The sequence below is a fragment of the Chiloscyllium plagiosum genome, unplaced genomic scaffold (genome assembly GCF_037043375.1).
Source record: "Chiloscyllium plagiosum isolate Xiang-an unplaced genomic scaffold, Cpla_swu_hap1 HiC_scaffold_13, whole genome shotgun sequence".
Classification (NCBI taxonomy): domain Eukaryota; kingdom Metazoa; phylum Chordata; class Chondrichthyes; order Orectolobiformes; family Hemiscylliidae; genus Chiloscyllium; species Chiloscyllium plagiosum.
The window spans coordinates 61,082,926-61,100,117 of NW_028270151.1; the positions used below are offsets into that span (position 1 = coordinate 61,082,926).

At 39.1% G+C, this 17,192-nt stretch overlaps 1 protein-coding gene across 3 annotated transcripts in view; it reads right to left on the minus strand.

Annotated features, from left to right (window-relative positions):
- Positions 1 to 16,262, minus strand: part of gfm1 (G elongation factor, mitochondrial 1) — a 45,014-nt gene extending 28,752 nt beyond the window's left edge. The window contains exons 1-9 of one of the 3 annotated variants that reach the window (XM_087993656.1): positions 16,140 to 16,180; positions 14,948 to 15,049; positions 13,327 to 13,479; positions 9,279 to 9,411; positions 5,568 to 5,772; positions 4,211 to 4,327; positions 2,296 to 2,446; positions 1,796 to 1,950; positions 1,030 to 1,114 (exon numbers count right to left, since the gene is read on the minus strand). In XM_087993656.1, the coding sequence (XP_087849782.1) occupies positions 1,030 to 1,114; positions 1,796 to 1,950; positions 2,296 to 2,446; positions 4,211 to 4,327; positions 5,568 to 5,772; positions 9,279 to 9,411; positions 13,327 to 13,428 (948 nt within the window). In that variant the 5' untranslated portion in view covers positions 13,429 to 13,479; positions 14,948 to 15,049; positions 16,140 to 16,180. Of the gene's footprint in view, positions 1 to 1,029; positions 1,115 to 1,795; positions 1,951 to 2,295; positions 2,447 to 4,210; positions 4,328 to 5,567; positions 5,773 to 9,278; positions 9,412 to 13,326; positions 13,480 to 14,817; positions 15,050 to 16,139 lie in introns of those variants that run through there. The other 2 variants (XM_043702120.2, XM_087993655.1) reach the window with 2 other exon arrangements.
- Between the last annotated feature and the right edge of the window lie 930 nt (positions 16,263 to 17,192).

Consider the following 17,192-nt stretch of genomic DNA (forward strand, 5'->3'; position numbering starts at 1 on the left):
TGAAAACGGAATATAGGTTGGCTTTATTGTGAATGAATGTTGGTTAGGGGGAATTAAAATTTCTATCAGACATTTAGCTGAAAGAGGTTCAGCAACAGGTTGCCTTGTTCATTCTTGAGAACTACCACACATTTATCAAACACTCAGACAAACTGGACATCTTTATGGCAATTTAATATGCCATCAGGACAGATGTTTAACATGAATTCAAGTTATAATTTAATACTAACTCTTTCAAGGGCATATCCTGTTTGGAATGAGGTTCAGCCGTGACATTGTTGAAGATAGACTTTGTTCAGCAATGCAATGCTTGTTGACACCCAGGAGCAGGCAAACGAGCATGCCAACTCTCAAATTTATTTCAACAAAGAATTAAAATACGTATCAAATATCTAAAAAGGAAAAAAAAATGAATGGAAGACTATATTGTCTAAGAAAAATGAAGTTTTATACTTAGGACTTTTATATTCATTTTTAAAATTCATCGCAGCAGGCACTTTGAGAAATAGTCAGCAGTGAGCATATACAGTTTTCGGATAGTTTGGATAACTGATGTCTGCAAACGTGTTCAGTAATCACTTTGCAACATCTCTAATTGAATGAATTAAATAACATTTTCAATAAGGTGAACAAAGTTTTGGTATTATTCTTGACAAAAGCAGTTTTGGTTTGGGATAACAACTAACTTTTGATAAAGTTGTGGATTCTCACAAGGCACTACTTAAGAAATAAATTAATGGGAATTAGCAGAGATAGCTAAGGAATAATGAGGCCTTATCAACTTATAAAAATCCTCAATTCCAAGAACTATGCGATGTTTTCAGTTCTTTAGGTGAGCTTACAAAATGTTGCAGTAGGTCTATTAATTACACACAATTATTGTCAATATGGTTATCACTGTCTGCTAAATTTATATGATTTTCAAAAAGTGCTTTTCTGCACCTTGTTAGTTTGAGTAGTAACAAGAGCGTTAAACTTCTAACACTTTCTGGACTTGAATGTTTAATGAACTGTAAATTCTAGAAATACCTCCAGTTTAAAGGCCAAGCCAACAAATGGTTGAGAGGCATCTCTTTTGGGGTCCATTAGAACTTTAGTTCTCTCCTCCGAATTCCTGAAGAAAACAAAGCAGCAAATAAAATCTGTCATTTTGATTTCAGACTTACTAGCGAATAAATTGATGTAAACATCAGTGCATCCAAAACTTCTGCTGCTCACATGAGATCCCTGATCCAACCCTGATGAACCAATTTTGCTGTCCTTATTGATCTACATTTGTTTTTAGTACCTACAATGCACTAAGTATAAGATTCAAATCTGTATATAAATTCCTTCCTAGTTCCTCCCCAATTTCGTAGCCTTCACTGTACACCTCTCCAACATACCACCTTCACTAGTTATATTGTGATCATCATGCCATGAAACGTTTGGGATAATTTTCTGTGCTGAAAATGTTACAAACGTGCAAATTGATACTAAAATATTTTAAATACCTTTTCAAAGTTGTCCTCAAGCTGTTCTTATCAATCCTAACAATAAACTGAAATTTATGCTTAGGAATCCAAACTTGAAGCTCAAAGGAAGCCTTGCTTTCTGCGAACACCACTGCTTGCTGGGACAACTGAATTATAGATTTCCTATTCAATGGATGTTCTATGATACTTAAGACCTGCTGACATCTGCCTTTACCAATAGTTAAGGACAAAATAACAATAAAAACATGACCACTTATTCATAAGTTACATGAATGTACAGTGAATTCAAAATCAATAAACACTGAATTGAAAGGACTTACTCTTGATTAACAATAGCATAATTTGAGACCTCACTTGGATCAGGTAGATAGTCTAGAATAGCATCCAACAGTGGTTGTACACCTTTATTTTTCAGAGCACTTCCTACTAATACAGGTGAGAATAATCTGCTGATAGTTGCTCTCCTGATAGCAGCCTAAAAAGGGTGTGGGAAGAAAAATAAGTATTCAGGCCAAAAAATACAGCCACCGGCAAATAAAATTTTCCATCAAAATATTCTTTTAAAGTAGAATCAGAATACATTTAGTATTTTTTTAAAAAGTGGCTTTGTTTTCAATATCTTAGCTCCATATCTTTCCTAACCAACGAACATAAAAATTTGCTGAAAAATAAGATAATTAAATGTTTCAAATGTGAAATGCTTTAGCATCAGAATTATTTTCCCATTTCCTTCTTACTTATGCTGTACCAGAATAAGTAATCTCTAAAAAGCAAATGTTTGCATTCCTTGAAATCAGCCTTATTAATATTAAAAACTCACCTTTAAATCCAGAACTGTAGGGATTTTCTCTTCCAGAAACATTTCACCCAACAGTTCATCTACATTGGCTACACACTCAATCAGTTCCTGACGTTGATCTGCAGCTTCCGCACGATGCTCAGCAGGAATGTCATCATATTTCACATGCTGGCTGTACAAACAAGGAAGATGCTCATTTAGAATCAAAATTCTTTATATTTGTTTTATATATGTTATTTTCAGTTGAAAACATTTAGGAAACAGTTTGAATTTAAAATTTAAATTAAAGCTTCCAAACAAAATGTCAACCTGTCACATCAGTCCACAGTTCAGAAACAGCACATGATTGGACTGTTATCCTTCAAACTGTCTCCAATTTACATGTTATATCCAAGAATCGGAGAGTTAAGAAATAACAACTATGGTTAAGGAGGAGGAACAGGGTGACTAAAGTAGTGTGCAAGGATCTACAAGGCATAAAATACAAAAAACATTAGTACTCACTAATGGTCATCATAGACTTGTAAAAAAACAAGCCATGTTTGACAATTTATTGAGGAAATGATTGAGTGCTTTGATAAAGTGAATGCAGAGGATATTGTGAGAATTTTCAAAAGTTGTCTGGTAAAGTATCAAACAAAAAGATCTGTCCAAAAAATTAGACATAGCCTTAAGGAGAAAATGTTCCAGGAGAACCAAGGTGTTAGCTAAAGAACAAAAAGTTATATCAATAGATGTTTTTCCAGAATAGAGGGATGCAAACAGTGCATCTCCTGGTGATCAATATTAGGATTATTTCATTATTCGTTTTTTCTGCGTGAACGATTTGGACTTGACTATACGGAATACTACAAAAGCTTGCAATAAAGTCAATCATATTTTTTCATCATATTGACCTTGACTGAAAAGATCCATCAACCAGATTTCCCTCATAAACACACAACTATAGAAAGGCTGCAACTATCTTCATTGACAGTGCATTTTAGTATTCAAAGCTGTAAGAAGACCAGCTTTCCTTTGCATTTAAGGAACAAGTGCCCACAGAGTCTGGGATCAATCTACAAAATTTCTTAAGGAGGCCTCTTACTAAAATTTCTCACTAAAACAGGCAATTATAAAGCAGACTAAATTAAAAGAGCAAGACAATACGAATTGTGAGACACCCTTGGCTTTTTTTGTTAACTTAAAAGTAAGTTGTAAAACACCAATTGGTACTTTATTCATTTTCATATGAAAATGTATAAAATTGATTTATATTCCAGCACAAGGTTCATCCATCAACCTTTCAGAATGTAGGAAAAGTGCCTAATGTATCAAAACTTACATTAGCTAATACACATATCAAGGAATTTTCATTATTATCCCATATCATGCAAATAAATTATCACAATTTGAAGAGTAAGTGTGAAGTTCTAACAATATAAGATTCAAAATCTGCATGGGAGGGACCACTGAAGTTGAACCCAGAGGAATAAGTATTCAAATCAAAAGTCTGCCATATAAGGTATAACTTTTCTACTCTCTTTAAAATTATTATATTTTTGGGATTCTTGATTTTTAAAATAAGGAACATGCAAAAGCAAAGGGGTTATTGCAAATATGTACAAGTCAATGGTTAGACAGTACTAGATAATTAGCCTGGTCCATATCATTTAATTTTGGATAAGCATTTGAATCTTAATTTAAGCTTCTTCAAGGAATAATAAACCTCACGCTGAAGTTAAAAAAAAACACCATTTGGCCAATGAAGTGAAGAAGGCTGCTAAATATCTAATGGCCTGAAAAAATAAAGGCAGTTTATTCAGGAAATGTAATTTTATGAAACATATTATTTCTTCTGTTCCTGTATTTATACAGAATTTGATGTTAGTATAAATCTCTAGCGGTTACATATGTAACATAAGGATTCTCTTGCATATTTGTAAAATGCTCTTACCCAAATTGACCTTCAAAGTAAATTGCACGCTCCTCTAGGAGATCAATAATTCCCTTAAGGTTTCCTTCGAGGCCGATCGGAATTTGAATAAATGCTGTATTATGATTGAGTTTTGATCTGCAATTCAAAAATAAATTTATTTTCATTTTTGCAATCTTGTTAACAATTAACGTAAGAAATTAGCACAGGAATAGACAAGATGGAACTCGATTCTGCTCCACTGTTCAATATGATGATGGTGACTACTGATCTTATACATCAACTCTACTTTCTCATCCACTCCCCATATTCCATGATTTTGTGAGATATTTAAAAAAGCAATTTAGCCCTGCCTTGAGCATATATGAAAATGAATCCACAGCACACTCAGACAGAGAACTGCAAAGATTCTCAATCTTCAAAATGAAATTTTCTCATGTCAGTCTTGAATGATTCGGACCCTGTGCTGAGGCTATGTCTGTATTCTCGATTCCACAGCCAGGAGAAATGATCTGTATTCACCCTGTCAAGTCCTTTCACAATCTTTTATATTTCAATGAGATCACATCTTATTCTTCTAAAGTCCAGAGTATAGGTTCAACTCATTCAGCCTTTCTCATCCTAGGAACTAATCTACTGTACTTCTGCTGTACCACATCTCAGGCAAATAGTTCCTTCCTTAAATGTGGGTACCAGAACTGCGCACAATATTCCAGTTGTTTCTCAATAAGTCCAACTGAAATGGAGCAAAGCTTCATTGTTCTGGAATAAAGGAACTTAACTGTTTATGCATTCCTGAGTTCTTACACTACAGAATTATCCAGCTGCTCCCATATCCTCAGTGACCTACACAGAATCTGTGTCGTTCAGCTCTCTTTCCAGCAGTACAACTAACTACACCACTCCTGCCATCTCAGGAGTCAGCTAGCTCAGTCGACTGGTTTGTGATTCAGCGTGAACCAACTGCACTGGCTGAGTTTACCATGGGGGTCTCAACTTTGTCCAAGGCATGGTGATCCTCAGGTTATACTCACCATCAGTTGTCTGTCTCTCTCTCTAATGAGAAAGCAGATCTATGGTCCTCTGGGACTGTATCTTTATTTGGAAAATAGTGAACTGATGTGTTAAAAACAGAGTGCTCAAACCTACAGCCTAAGCTTGTGCATGAGATATCACACTACAATGAAGAATTTCTTTTGCCCACAAACCGCAGAACACAACACCTGCGCTTCTTGATGCCCAAATTATTGTTTGAAAACCTAAGAATTATTATTGAAGCAAGTTGTAGAAAATACTAGTGTGCAGATGAAAAAAAATCACAATATAACAAATCAAAATAGTCAGTTTGTCAATTTTTGTTTGACGTCATAAAACAAACCTTAATTGCTGAATAGCTCGAATAGGATTAGCACCCAACCTATCCAGTTTATTTATGAATGTAAGAAATGGAACATTGTAACGTTTCATCTGTCTATTCACAGTCATTGTCTGGCACTGAACTCCACCGACAGAACACAAAACCAGAACAGCTCCATCTAAGACCCTTAGTGCACGCTCCACCTCAATTGTAAAGTCAACATGCCCTGTAAAAGCAGCAAACAATAGTGTGATTAATAGACAAGAACATTAACTTTGTTTCCTGGAGTACATAATTTTTAACATTCTGTATGATGATGGAAGTAAATTGATATATAATTTACAAAAATCATATAGAAATTCAACAATCAATTTATTAAAATACTTACTTGAAAATAAAGACATTCAACATGAGTATGGGGTACAATAAATTAGTTATGTTGCAAGTGACAACTAGCTTGCAACTGGTAGAAGAGACTCGCTATCCAAAAACTATTAAGCTTTTCCTGACAGCTAGTAATTCATTTTCTAATGTGCATATAAATTTGAAGCACAAGTGAACATTTATATAGCACCTGAATACATCTTCACGATGTATTAAAGTGCTTTATGATCAATGACTTGCACTCTAATTTAAATCTATGTTGGAAAGTACTGCAGACAAAACAAAAATCAGATAACCTTAAGGAACGAAAGTCCTCTCGTTAATGCAGTCGCAAACTAAGAACTGACTGCTTCAACAATCAATTACAGTAAGCATGGTGATGTGATAACTAATTTCACACAGCAATATATAGGCTCATACATAAACTTCAGGCATATATTTACATAATGTGTGCATAGATCTAAAAGTACATCACTTACTTTTCTTCATATAATAATACATCTGTAAAATAAATCTGTCATCTAGTGCACATCCACACATATCATATGTGCAGAACATACATCACAATGACCCACACACCTTTTGACTGGTTTGTATCCACACAAAAAAAACTAATCATATTTTGAGAACATTTTCTATTTCTTGAAACAAACGGAAAGAAAAGTCGGTTATAATAGAGCAGCTATGTTCTTAGTAATACAAAGATACAAAACTAAAAGCTATGATCTCTAACATTACCGCTTGATGTAATCGGCAAGCAACCATGAGCTTGAAATTTCTCCAATTCTTCTCTTCTCCTAGCCTGGCTCCTTATAACCTGGGATTCAACCCTGCAGTATTTCAGGGCATGCATAGTTGATATGGCTAACAAGGGGACTTCAGTAAGATTGCAGACCACTTTTTCCAGAATGCACCACTGACATTCTAGTGGACAATACCATGAATGATGTTCCAGTCTAGATTGGGGGAATGGGGAAGAGAAACTCATAGAATCATACAGCATGGAAACAGACTCTTCGGTCTGACTCATCCGTACCGACCGGGTTTCCCAAGCCAAACTAGATCTATTTGTCTGCATTTGGCCAATATTCCTCTAAATCTTTCCTATTCATGTACCTGTTCAAAGGTCTTTTAAATCAGGTTGTAAATTTGCTCGCTGATCTGGTAGATTTGTTCATCACCGTGCTAGGTAACATCATCAGAGAGTTTCAGGTGAAACGTTGATGTTCTGCACCACCTGCTATTTATCTGTCTCTGTTTGTTGTAGGTGATATCATTCCCAGTTCTGTTTCTGAGAGGTTGGTGAATGGGGTCCAAATCTAAATGTTTGTTAATGGAGACCTGAATGCCAGGTCTTTAGGAATTCCTATGCGTGTCTTTGTTTAGCCTGTCCCAGGATGGATGTACTGTCCCAGTCGAACTGGTGTCCCTCTTCATCTGTGTGCAAGGATACCAGTGATAGTTGGTCATGTCTTTTGGTGGCGAGTTGGTACTCATATATCCTGGTGGCTAGTTTCCTGCCCATTTGTCCAATGCAATGTTTCTTGACTGCAACAAACATTACATTGGGGACAGAGAGGCAGGAAACTAGCTACCAAAAGACACAACCAACTAGCACAAGTATTCTCACACATAGACTAAGGAGGACACCAGTTCGACTGGGACAATACATCCATCCTGGGACAGGCTAAACAAAGACATGGAATTCCTAGAGACCTGGCATTTAAACCTGGTCTCCATTAACAAACATTTAGATTTGGACTCCATTTACCAACCTCTCAGAAACAGAACTGGAAATGATATCACCTACAACAAACTTACATCCTGATCAACAACATGAGCTACAAATCTTCTCCAAACTCTGTGTTTAAAATGTTGTGACTGGACCTGCAAATGCCACTTTCCCTGGCAGTTCATTCCACATATGAACCAACCTTTGTGTGAAAAAGTTGCCCCTCCGGTCCCTTTTAAATCTTCCTGTTCTGACCTTGAAATTATGCCCTCTAGTTTTGAACTCCCCTAAGCTTGGGAAAAGGACTTTACTCTTCACCTCATCTATGCCCCTCATGATTTTATAAACCTCGATTAAGTCAGTCCTCAATCTCCTACCCTCCAAGGAAAAATGTTCCAGCCTTTCCATACAAGTCAAACTCTCCAGATGTGGTAACATCCTTGTAAATCTTTTATGCACCCCCTCCAATTTAGTAATATCCTTCCTATAACAGGGTGAGCAGAACTGTACACAGGACTCCAAAAGTGGCCTCAGCAACACCCAGTACAGTTGCAACATGACATCTCAACTCCTATACTCAATGGTCTGACCAATGAAGACAAGTGTACCAAATGCCTTCTTCATCACTGTCTCCATGTGACATCATTTTCAAGGAACTATGTACCTGAATCTTTCGGTATTTTTGTTTGACAACATGTCCAGGGCCTGACCATAAATTGTATTAGTCTTGCCCTCGTTTGTTTTAACAAAATGCACAACTTTGCATTTATCTAAACTAAACTCCATCTGCAACAGTATATGAATAATTGGTATATTATTAAACCTTGCATATTATATATCAACATAAAATAAGCCACCATAAATATAGAAACTGTATTTTAAAGTACTTTGTAAATATGTCTGATTTTATGTAGACTGGTAGTTCTCAGCTAAACTATGAGCATATTATCATGATAAAGACAGAGAAATCTACTCCCCTTCATCCAAACATACACATTATAAGCAGCACGTTTCTCCCCAAAATACATAATCATCTTCCCAACTACTCCCCTACTACACTCACCCACATTATCTCTCCGCTCAACCCCCACTCACCTTCCCCTTTCATCCTACTATCCCCTCATTCACTAAGGTCCAATCATTCTCTTGTCTGTTCCTCCCTGCCAACAGTCTTCGCACCCTGGATTTCTCCACATTTACACTCTGAGGGAGAAACAACAATAACATGGAAGGATAATAGGAAACATTGTATGAAATAGACTTAAAGCCTAAAGCTTCAGCAAACTTAACCCTGTGCTTACTATGGCTAATCCACCTAGTCAACACATCCCTGGACACTACGGGGCAAATTTAGCATGGTCAATCCATCTAGTCTGCACATCTTTGGACTGTGGGAGGAAATCAGAGCACTCAGTGAACACCGACATGAGAAGAACGTGCAAACTCTACACAGTCACCCAAGACTGGATTTGAACATGGGTCTCTGGTACTGGGAGGGAGCAGTGCTAACCACTGTGCCACATGTTAACAACTGCTTTTTGTCTCTCTTTCCAAGTTATTCAAATCTGCTCCAATTTCATCATTTGAAGGCTATCAATCTTTGCCTCACACGTTACCTGGTGTATCAATTATATTGATATTCCTTTTATTCCATACAGTGTACGTAGCTGCTGACTGGATAGTGATTCCTCGCTGTCGTTCTAATTCCATAGAATCCATTATGGCACCCACACCGTCTTTTCCTTTCACCTGTCAATTAAAAGTAGCATACATATTTTTCATGAAGAAAAGTTAGTGAATTAAAGACTGCAACCTAAATGATCTTCATTCCAAACTAATGATTAGATTTTGGCTGCACCAACAACCTAATGATTTAAGTTTGGTTCTACTCTGACACTGAACTCCTGAGATTTCCTCAGAATCAAGTGTGGCTTTAGTAAGCAAAGAGATTGATTAGTCATCATGGATACTTATTTTAAAAAAAACGCGTGCAGAGCTCATTAAATGTTTCAAGAAAGTAGGTGCACTCTTCCACATCAAGGTAATCACAATTCACCAGCCCAGGTCATTTCCTCTGCCTTGAAGCTCTTACGTTCTCCCCACCCCCACCCTCCTCTAGCTTATCTCTCCACTCTTCAGGCTCACTGCCTTTATTCCTGATGAAGGGCTTTTGCCCGAAACGTCGATTTCGAAGCTCCTTGGATGCTTCCTGAACTGCTGTGCTCTTCCAGCACCACTAATCCAGAATCTGGTTTCCAGCATCTGCAGTCATTGTTTTTACCTCTACAATTCACCAGCTGACAGGGAACTTTTCATTAAGGCAAGCCTATGTACAGCATTTTCCTGTCCACTTGAGTCAATTTGTTGTGACGCAATGGTTGGACATCAAAGACATCTCAGAAATGATTGCCAGACTACGCAGACCCCTTGGCATAGTGGTAGCCCACAAACCCACCAACACACTAAAACAGCAGCTAATGAACTTGAAAGACCTTGTACAGACAAGCAAAACTAATGTCATTTACAAAATACCGTGCAAGAACTGTAACAAACACTACATTGGACAAACAGGCAGAAAACTAGCCACCAGGATACATAACACCAACTAGCCACAAAAAGACATGACCCACTCTCATTAGTATCCTTACATGCAGATTAGGAAGGGCACCACTTCAACTGTGACAACACATCCATCCTCGGACAAGCCAAACAGAGAGACACACAAGAATTCCTAAAAGTATGGCATTCCAACCGGAACTCTATCAACAAACAGATTGACTTGGATCCCATTTAGCACCCCCTGAGAAAAAGAACAGGAAATGATGTCACCATCCCAAGGAAACCTAAACACATAAATAGAAAGCGGGCCTTGCCACCAGTGCTTCAACTGGATGCTCACTGATAATGTTACCTAGTATGGTGATGAAACGTCTGAAAATGAACCTTCTAGCTCAGCGAGCAAACATACATCAACCTGAGCTACAAATCTTCTCAAAACTCGCTAGAGGTTGAGCAGTTATGTAACCTAACTGATCTTTGTGCACCTGTAAATAAATGGGGATTAATCTGCATTTTTGCTTCTCCAAAAAAAAGTCTTGAATTGAACTACCATTTTTTCTCAACATCCAGAACAGATTGGGCAGAAAGCAAAAATTCCAAGGAGCGAAAATAAAGCTATTCACAAATCTTACACACTTGGGGCAAAGCTACTTTCTGGTTTAATTGTCTTACTGTTCCCAAAAAAAAAGATTAGGTACTACTGTGTCAATTATAAGTTAGTGACTTAATCCAAGGTACTTGTTGAAGTTTGCGTTACACTGGAAAAAAATATGCATTCCTGATCATTTTATACATAATCACAGAAGATGCAGAAGGAGGCTATTTAGCACATCATGTCTATTCTGGCTCTTCGAAGAACATCATTACTAGTAACAATTTCATACTTTTACCTCATGTATTATTTCTATCCAGGTATTCATCTAATAGAGTCATAGAGATGTACAGCATGGAAACAGACCCTTCGTCCATGCCGACCAGATATCTCAAACCAAGCTAGTCCCACCGGCTAGCACCTGGCCCATATCCCTCCAAACCTTTCCTATTCATATACCCATCCAGATGCCTTTTAAATGTTGCAATCGTACTGGCCTCCACCACTTCCTCTGGCAGCTCATTCCATACACGTACCACCCTCTGCGTGAAAAAATTGCCCCTAAGGTCTCTTTTGTATCTTTCCCTTCTCACCCTAAACCTATGCCGTCTAGTTCTGGACTTCCCCACCCCAGGGAAGAGACTTTGTCTAGTCCGACGCTCCAGGGAAAACAGCCCAGCTGATTCAACCTTTCCCTATAGCTTAAATCCTCCAACCCTGGCAACATCCTTGTAATTTTTTTCTGAACCCTTTCAAGTTTCACAACATCCTTCCAACAGGAAGGAGACCAGATTTGCACACACTATATTCCAAAAGTAGCCTAACCAATGTCTTGTACAGCCGCAACATGACCTCCCAACTCCTGTACTCAATACCCTGACCAATAAAGGAAAGCATACCAAACGCCTTCTTCACTATCCTATCTACCTGCGAATCCACTTTCAAGGAGCTATGAACCTGCATTCCAAGGTCTATGTTCAGCAACACTCACAGGACCTTACCATTAAGTGTATAAGTTCTGCTAAGATTTGCTTTCCCAAAATGCAGCACCTCTCATTTATCCGAATTAAACTCCATCTGCCACTTCTCAGCCCATCGGACCATCTGACCAAGAAACTCTCTTCAATGTCTCAATTACACTGCCTCCAACATAATCCCAAGTGGTGCATTCCATAGCCTAACTACTTGTTATATGAAAAGACTTTTTCTCTCATCGCCTTTGCTCCTATGGCAAATTAATAGACTGCGGCTACTTAAGAAGGGTACTATAAAAGGGAATTTAGTAAACAGAAAGAAATCTAAATAATGACAAGGCCATAACAACAGCATTTTCTTTTTCCTGCACCAAGCCTATATGTCATGACTGTGTAGCAGGGACACTACCACGACACCACAACAGCCCTTGTAAATGGAGCTAAAGCAGGATAAATCAGGCATTTGGTTGGTTTCCAAATGAGTGTGAACTACTGTTATCCTGGTACCCTTCTCATGTGGATTATTATAAAAATGGATGTGGAGTATATTTGGTTCTTTGGTCAAACATCAGGCTAGCACCTAAGAAACTTCTGAAGAACGATAATCTTCAATTTTACAGTTTGCTTCACAGTGAATAATATTGTTTGGAAACCGACTTAACCACTACAAAATCACCTGTTACTGTTTGTCACTGAACATTTCGTAACAAATGCATATGACCAAGTTCTCTCAGTCAGTTTAAAACTTTTCTATACATTATACAGCAAAACCTGACATCTTTTTATTCAGTTCATACCATGTTTCTGATCTCTTGCACTTGAGAGCTTGTTAGCAATTATTTAAAAAAATTAAAGAGAAAAACACAGTAGATCCTGAAAGTATTAAGCAAAAACACAAAATGCTGGAAATACTCAGCAAGTTAGGAGAGAGACAGAGTTGGCATTTCAGGTCAATGTTCTTACCCTCTAACTTTTTTTGGTTTTAAGGAAAGGTCATCAACCTGAAATCTTAATTTGTTTCTCGCTCTGTAGATTCTGCCTGTTCTGCTAAGTATTTCCAGCATTTTCTCTTTTCATTTATGATAATCTAAAGTCTTTTTTTAAAATGAGGTGGTTCAGGTCAACACTTCTAATTGATAAATTTGAATGGTGCTGTGAGAATTACAGATTCAGTAATCTTGGACACAGTAATGACATGACATCATGGATCAGATGTCCATACCCCACCTGCCCCAGAGATGTTTCATACCATCTCCTAACAGGTTGGTTAAAAATATCTAAAATCAGATCACAGAAGGGAAAGGTTGCAAACTTCAGTATTTATTTATGGTTTTATAATTAAGTAACCATCTGTAACTTACAGCTTGTTTGAAGTGAAGCTTGCAATATTGTTTCTGGAGAGATGCAATTTTAAAAATACCTTCCATATACACTATATTCACATTCATGCCAAATTAATTGCAACTTTATTCTTGAAATCTCTGGAACCCAGAGTATTCACCAGATTATTACATAAAACTTCTAAATAAAATTAACTACCTCGTGCATTTCTGCTATTCTTCCTGTATAATATAGAACTCTTTCTGTTAGTGTTGTTTTTCCAGAGTCAATGTGTGCAGAAATTCCTATATTCCGAATCATTTTGTTCGGTAATATTCCAGATGAACATCGTCGACAGATGTGTACAATAAGCTGCAAGGAAATGTTGGAGAAATATTGATTGTTACTGAACAGCAAGAGATGACGGTGCATTTTCTTTCAATGATTCTGTTTTTCCCTGTTCAAGTGTTTTTGCCTTATGAGCTGATAATACAGTTTGGAATTCATAGATCAATAGGCAAGTCCAACTTTGCAATTAAAACATTCGCCATAACTAGCAGGGATAGGTTTAACGTGAGAGGGGAAACATTTGAGAGACTAGAGGGGCAACTTTTTCACACAGAAGGTGGTGCACATATGGAACATTCTGCCAGAGGAAATGGTAGAAGCAAGGACAATTATAACATTTAGAAGAGGTACAGGTACATGGATAGAAAAAATATAAAGGGATATGGCCCAAACATAGGCGAATGGGACTAGCCTTAGTTTAGGAAACGTAGTTGGCGTGGGATAAGTGGAGCCGAAGGACCTACTTCCATGCTGTAAGTCTCTAGTGGCGGCAGGGTGGCCCAGCGGTTACCACTGCTGCCTCACAACATCAGGGTCCCAGGTTCGATTCCAGCCTCGGCTGACTGTCTGTGTGGAGTTGGCACGTTCTCCCCATGTCTGCGTGGGTTTCCTTTGGGTGCTCTGGTTTCCTCCCACAGTCCAAAGATGTGCAGGTCAGGTGGATTGGCCATGCTAAATTGCCCATAGTGTTAGGTGCATTAGTCAGAGAGAAATGGGTCTGGGTGGGTTACTCTTCGGAGGATCGATGTGGACTGGTTGGGCTGAAAGACCTGTTCCACAATGTAAGGAATCTAATCTAAATAATTTATGTTAAGCACCTGAGATTTAACTGTTAAAATACATCCTCTCGGATCTTTTCATTTGAACATTGTTGTACAGATCTCATTTTGTTACCCAAAGTAGTACTTAGTGAAATTGAAGTTGAAAGTGAATGCCAGTTATTCTACAAACACATGCACAGTACAACCATTATGATTCCAACACAATCAGGCAGTACCCATGGAGTTTGTACCACTCACTTCTGTTTCAAAAAGGTTAAGGTTATGCAATCCCATTTTGGATTGAGAAAGCAAAAAGAAATGTAAAGAGAAACAAAGTATTATTTGACTAAAATCTAGTTAACATAAAAACAACCATACACAACGAACATATACTTCTCAAGATTATTTTCAAAAAGTGCCTGAACCAAGTGGGTCTTCTTGAGATGGGTCAATGATCCTCAAGTTATGACCAGTGAAATGATCAAACTGCAGGCCAGTAGTGATTTCACCAATTGAACTTATCAACAAGAATTATTCTCAAAAAATATACATGCATAAAATAGTCTGCACCAAAGAACATCATTAAATTTATAACACTTACTGTGAGCAGCTCTGGGCATCACAACAGATATGATAATCAGGGACGTGACCAAAAATTTTAACGAGCACCTCAAACTAATGGAGCAGTAGTGAAGTTTAGGGAGGAAATTTGATAGCTATGATGAATTCACCTAATAGTCCAACCTCAGCTGGACCGTTGTGTACGTTTCTGGGTGCCACACTTTCGGAAGGATGAGAGTGCATTGGCGAAAGTGCACTTTACAACAGTGGTTCTGAGGATGAGAAACATCAGTTATGAAGATAGATTGGAGAATATGGGACTGTTCTTCTTGAAGCATAGAAGGCTAAGTTAAAACTTGATTTGTTTTCAAAATCAAGGTGGGCCAAGACAGAGTTGATAGAGAGAAACTGTTCCTGCATGTAAAAGAATCAAGAACAGGAAGGCACAGTTTTGTTTTGCAAAAGCAGCAAACATAAAGTGAGAAAAACACAAACTTATTCATACACAGCAAGTAGTTAAGGTTTAGATACACTACTTGGAAGCATTGACGCAAGATTATTGAAAATGGGGGTCAGAATAAGTAATTCAGTCCATCAAGCCTGCTCCATCATTCAACATAATCATTGATCTGTTTGCTCAGTACCCTGTTCCCACTTTCATCCCACAGTGTTTAATTCTCTTATCCCTAAGAATTGTGTCCAACTCCTTTTTGAAAGCATTCAAGGTTTTGGCCTGAACTGAGAATTCCACAGACTCCCCAGTCCGTGGGTGACGCAAGTGCTTTTTTGAGGTATTCAAGAGGGTGATTACTTAAATAGAAACACAAAGTGCAGAGTGGGGGTGAGCTTGGGGGAAGTGGAGGGTACGGGGGGGGGGGGGGGGGAGTGGAGGGTACGGGGGGGGGGGGGGGGGAGTGGAGGGTACTGGGGGGGGGGGGGGAGTGGAGGGTACTGGGGGGGGAGTGGAGGGTACTTGGGGGGGGAGTGGAGGGTACTTGGGGGGGGGGGGGGAGAAGCTTGGTGGAAGGAGGGATTGGGGAGGAGGGGGGATTGGGGAGGGAAATGGGTGGGGAGGCTGTGGTGAAGAGAATGACACTAAACAAAGATGCTGTTTTGGAGAGCTGGCGGAAGGGCAACTTTTTGCACCGTAACAATACGAAGACAAGCTGTATCGGAAAGAATCAGTTTATCCTGAGCAAGGGTGGGATGCTGCAAGCACAAGGAATAAAACTGGCCAAGATCTAAGGTTGGAGTTAGGAGCCGGGGGGGGCCCGCAGGTTATTTACTGATGAACCTCTCGGTGAAGGAGAGCTCATATCTCCCCACTCTGACCGCCTCCGTGCTCCGGGAAGCACAGCTCACCTGCCGGACACCACAGGATCCCGGCCTCCGCCGTCGTCTCACAGCCGCCTGGAGCAGGGACATCGCTCGCGCTCACACTCGCCGGCTCCCGGGGAAAAGGACAGCAACACTGTGAAGATCGACCACCACCGTGCCCGAACGCCCAGCGACTCCCCACTATCCGCCCTCTACTGACCGGAGGACTAATTTCCCTCTCCGCACGACCCACCTTCTAGTGGCCGGAAAACTCCCCAATGTCCGCCTCCTAGTGGCCGGAGGACTAACCTCCCTGACCGCACTGACCGCCCCCTGGTGTCCGGAGGACTACTCTCTCCCTACTCAATTCTCTGCCCGTGCACGCCCCCTGGTGACCAGACGACTGTCCTGCTTGTATAGGCAAAAGTGAGGATTGCAGATGCTGGAAATCAGAGTCTGGATTAGTGTGGTGCTGGAATAGCACAGCAGGTCAGGCAGCATCTGAGGAGCAGGAAAATCGATGTTTCGGCAAAAGCCGTTTGTATACAGAGCACCCCTTTTCTCATCACTTCTTCCACAGCACTGATGACTGTTTCTTCCTTTACTGCAACCTAGAGATTGACACCAACTTTGCTTCCAATTTCGAACTTTCTCTCACCTTTACCGATTCTTAGTTTCCCTTCTCTGATCTTCTCTGTTACAATTTCTAGTATGATTGCAAATTAATCAAAATTCACTATTTCTTCAACTATGCTTCCATTTTGGTTACTTTACGCCCTCACTTCCATTCTCCCAGTTTTTCCATCTTAATAACATTTGTTCTGACAATACAACTTTCCATAACTGTGTTTATGACATACAGTCATGGAGTCATACAGCATGGAAACAGATCCTTCAATCTAACTAGTCCATGCCCAACATAATCTCAAACCAACTAGTCCCACCTCCCTGGTACTGGCCCATATCCCACCAAACCTTTCCTATTTATGTATCTAGTGAAATATGTTTTAAATGTTGTAATTGTACCGGCATCTACAACTTCCTCAGGAGGTTCATTCCACATGGAAACCACCCTCTGTATAAAAAAAACTCATTTTT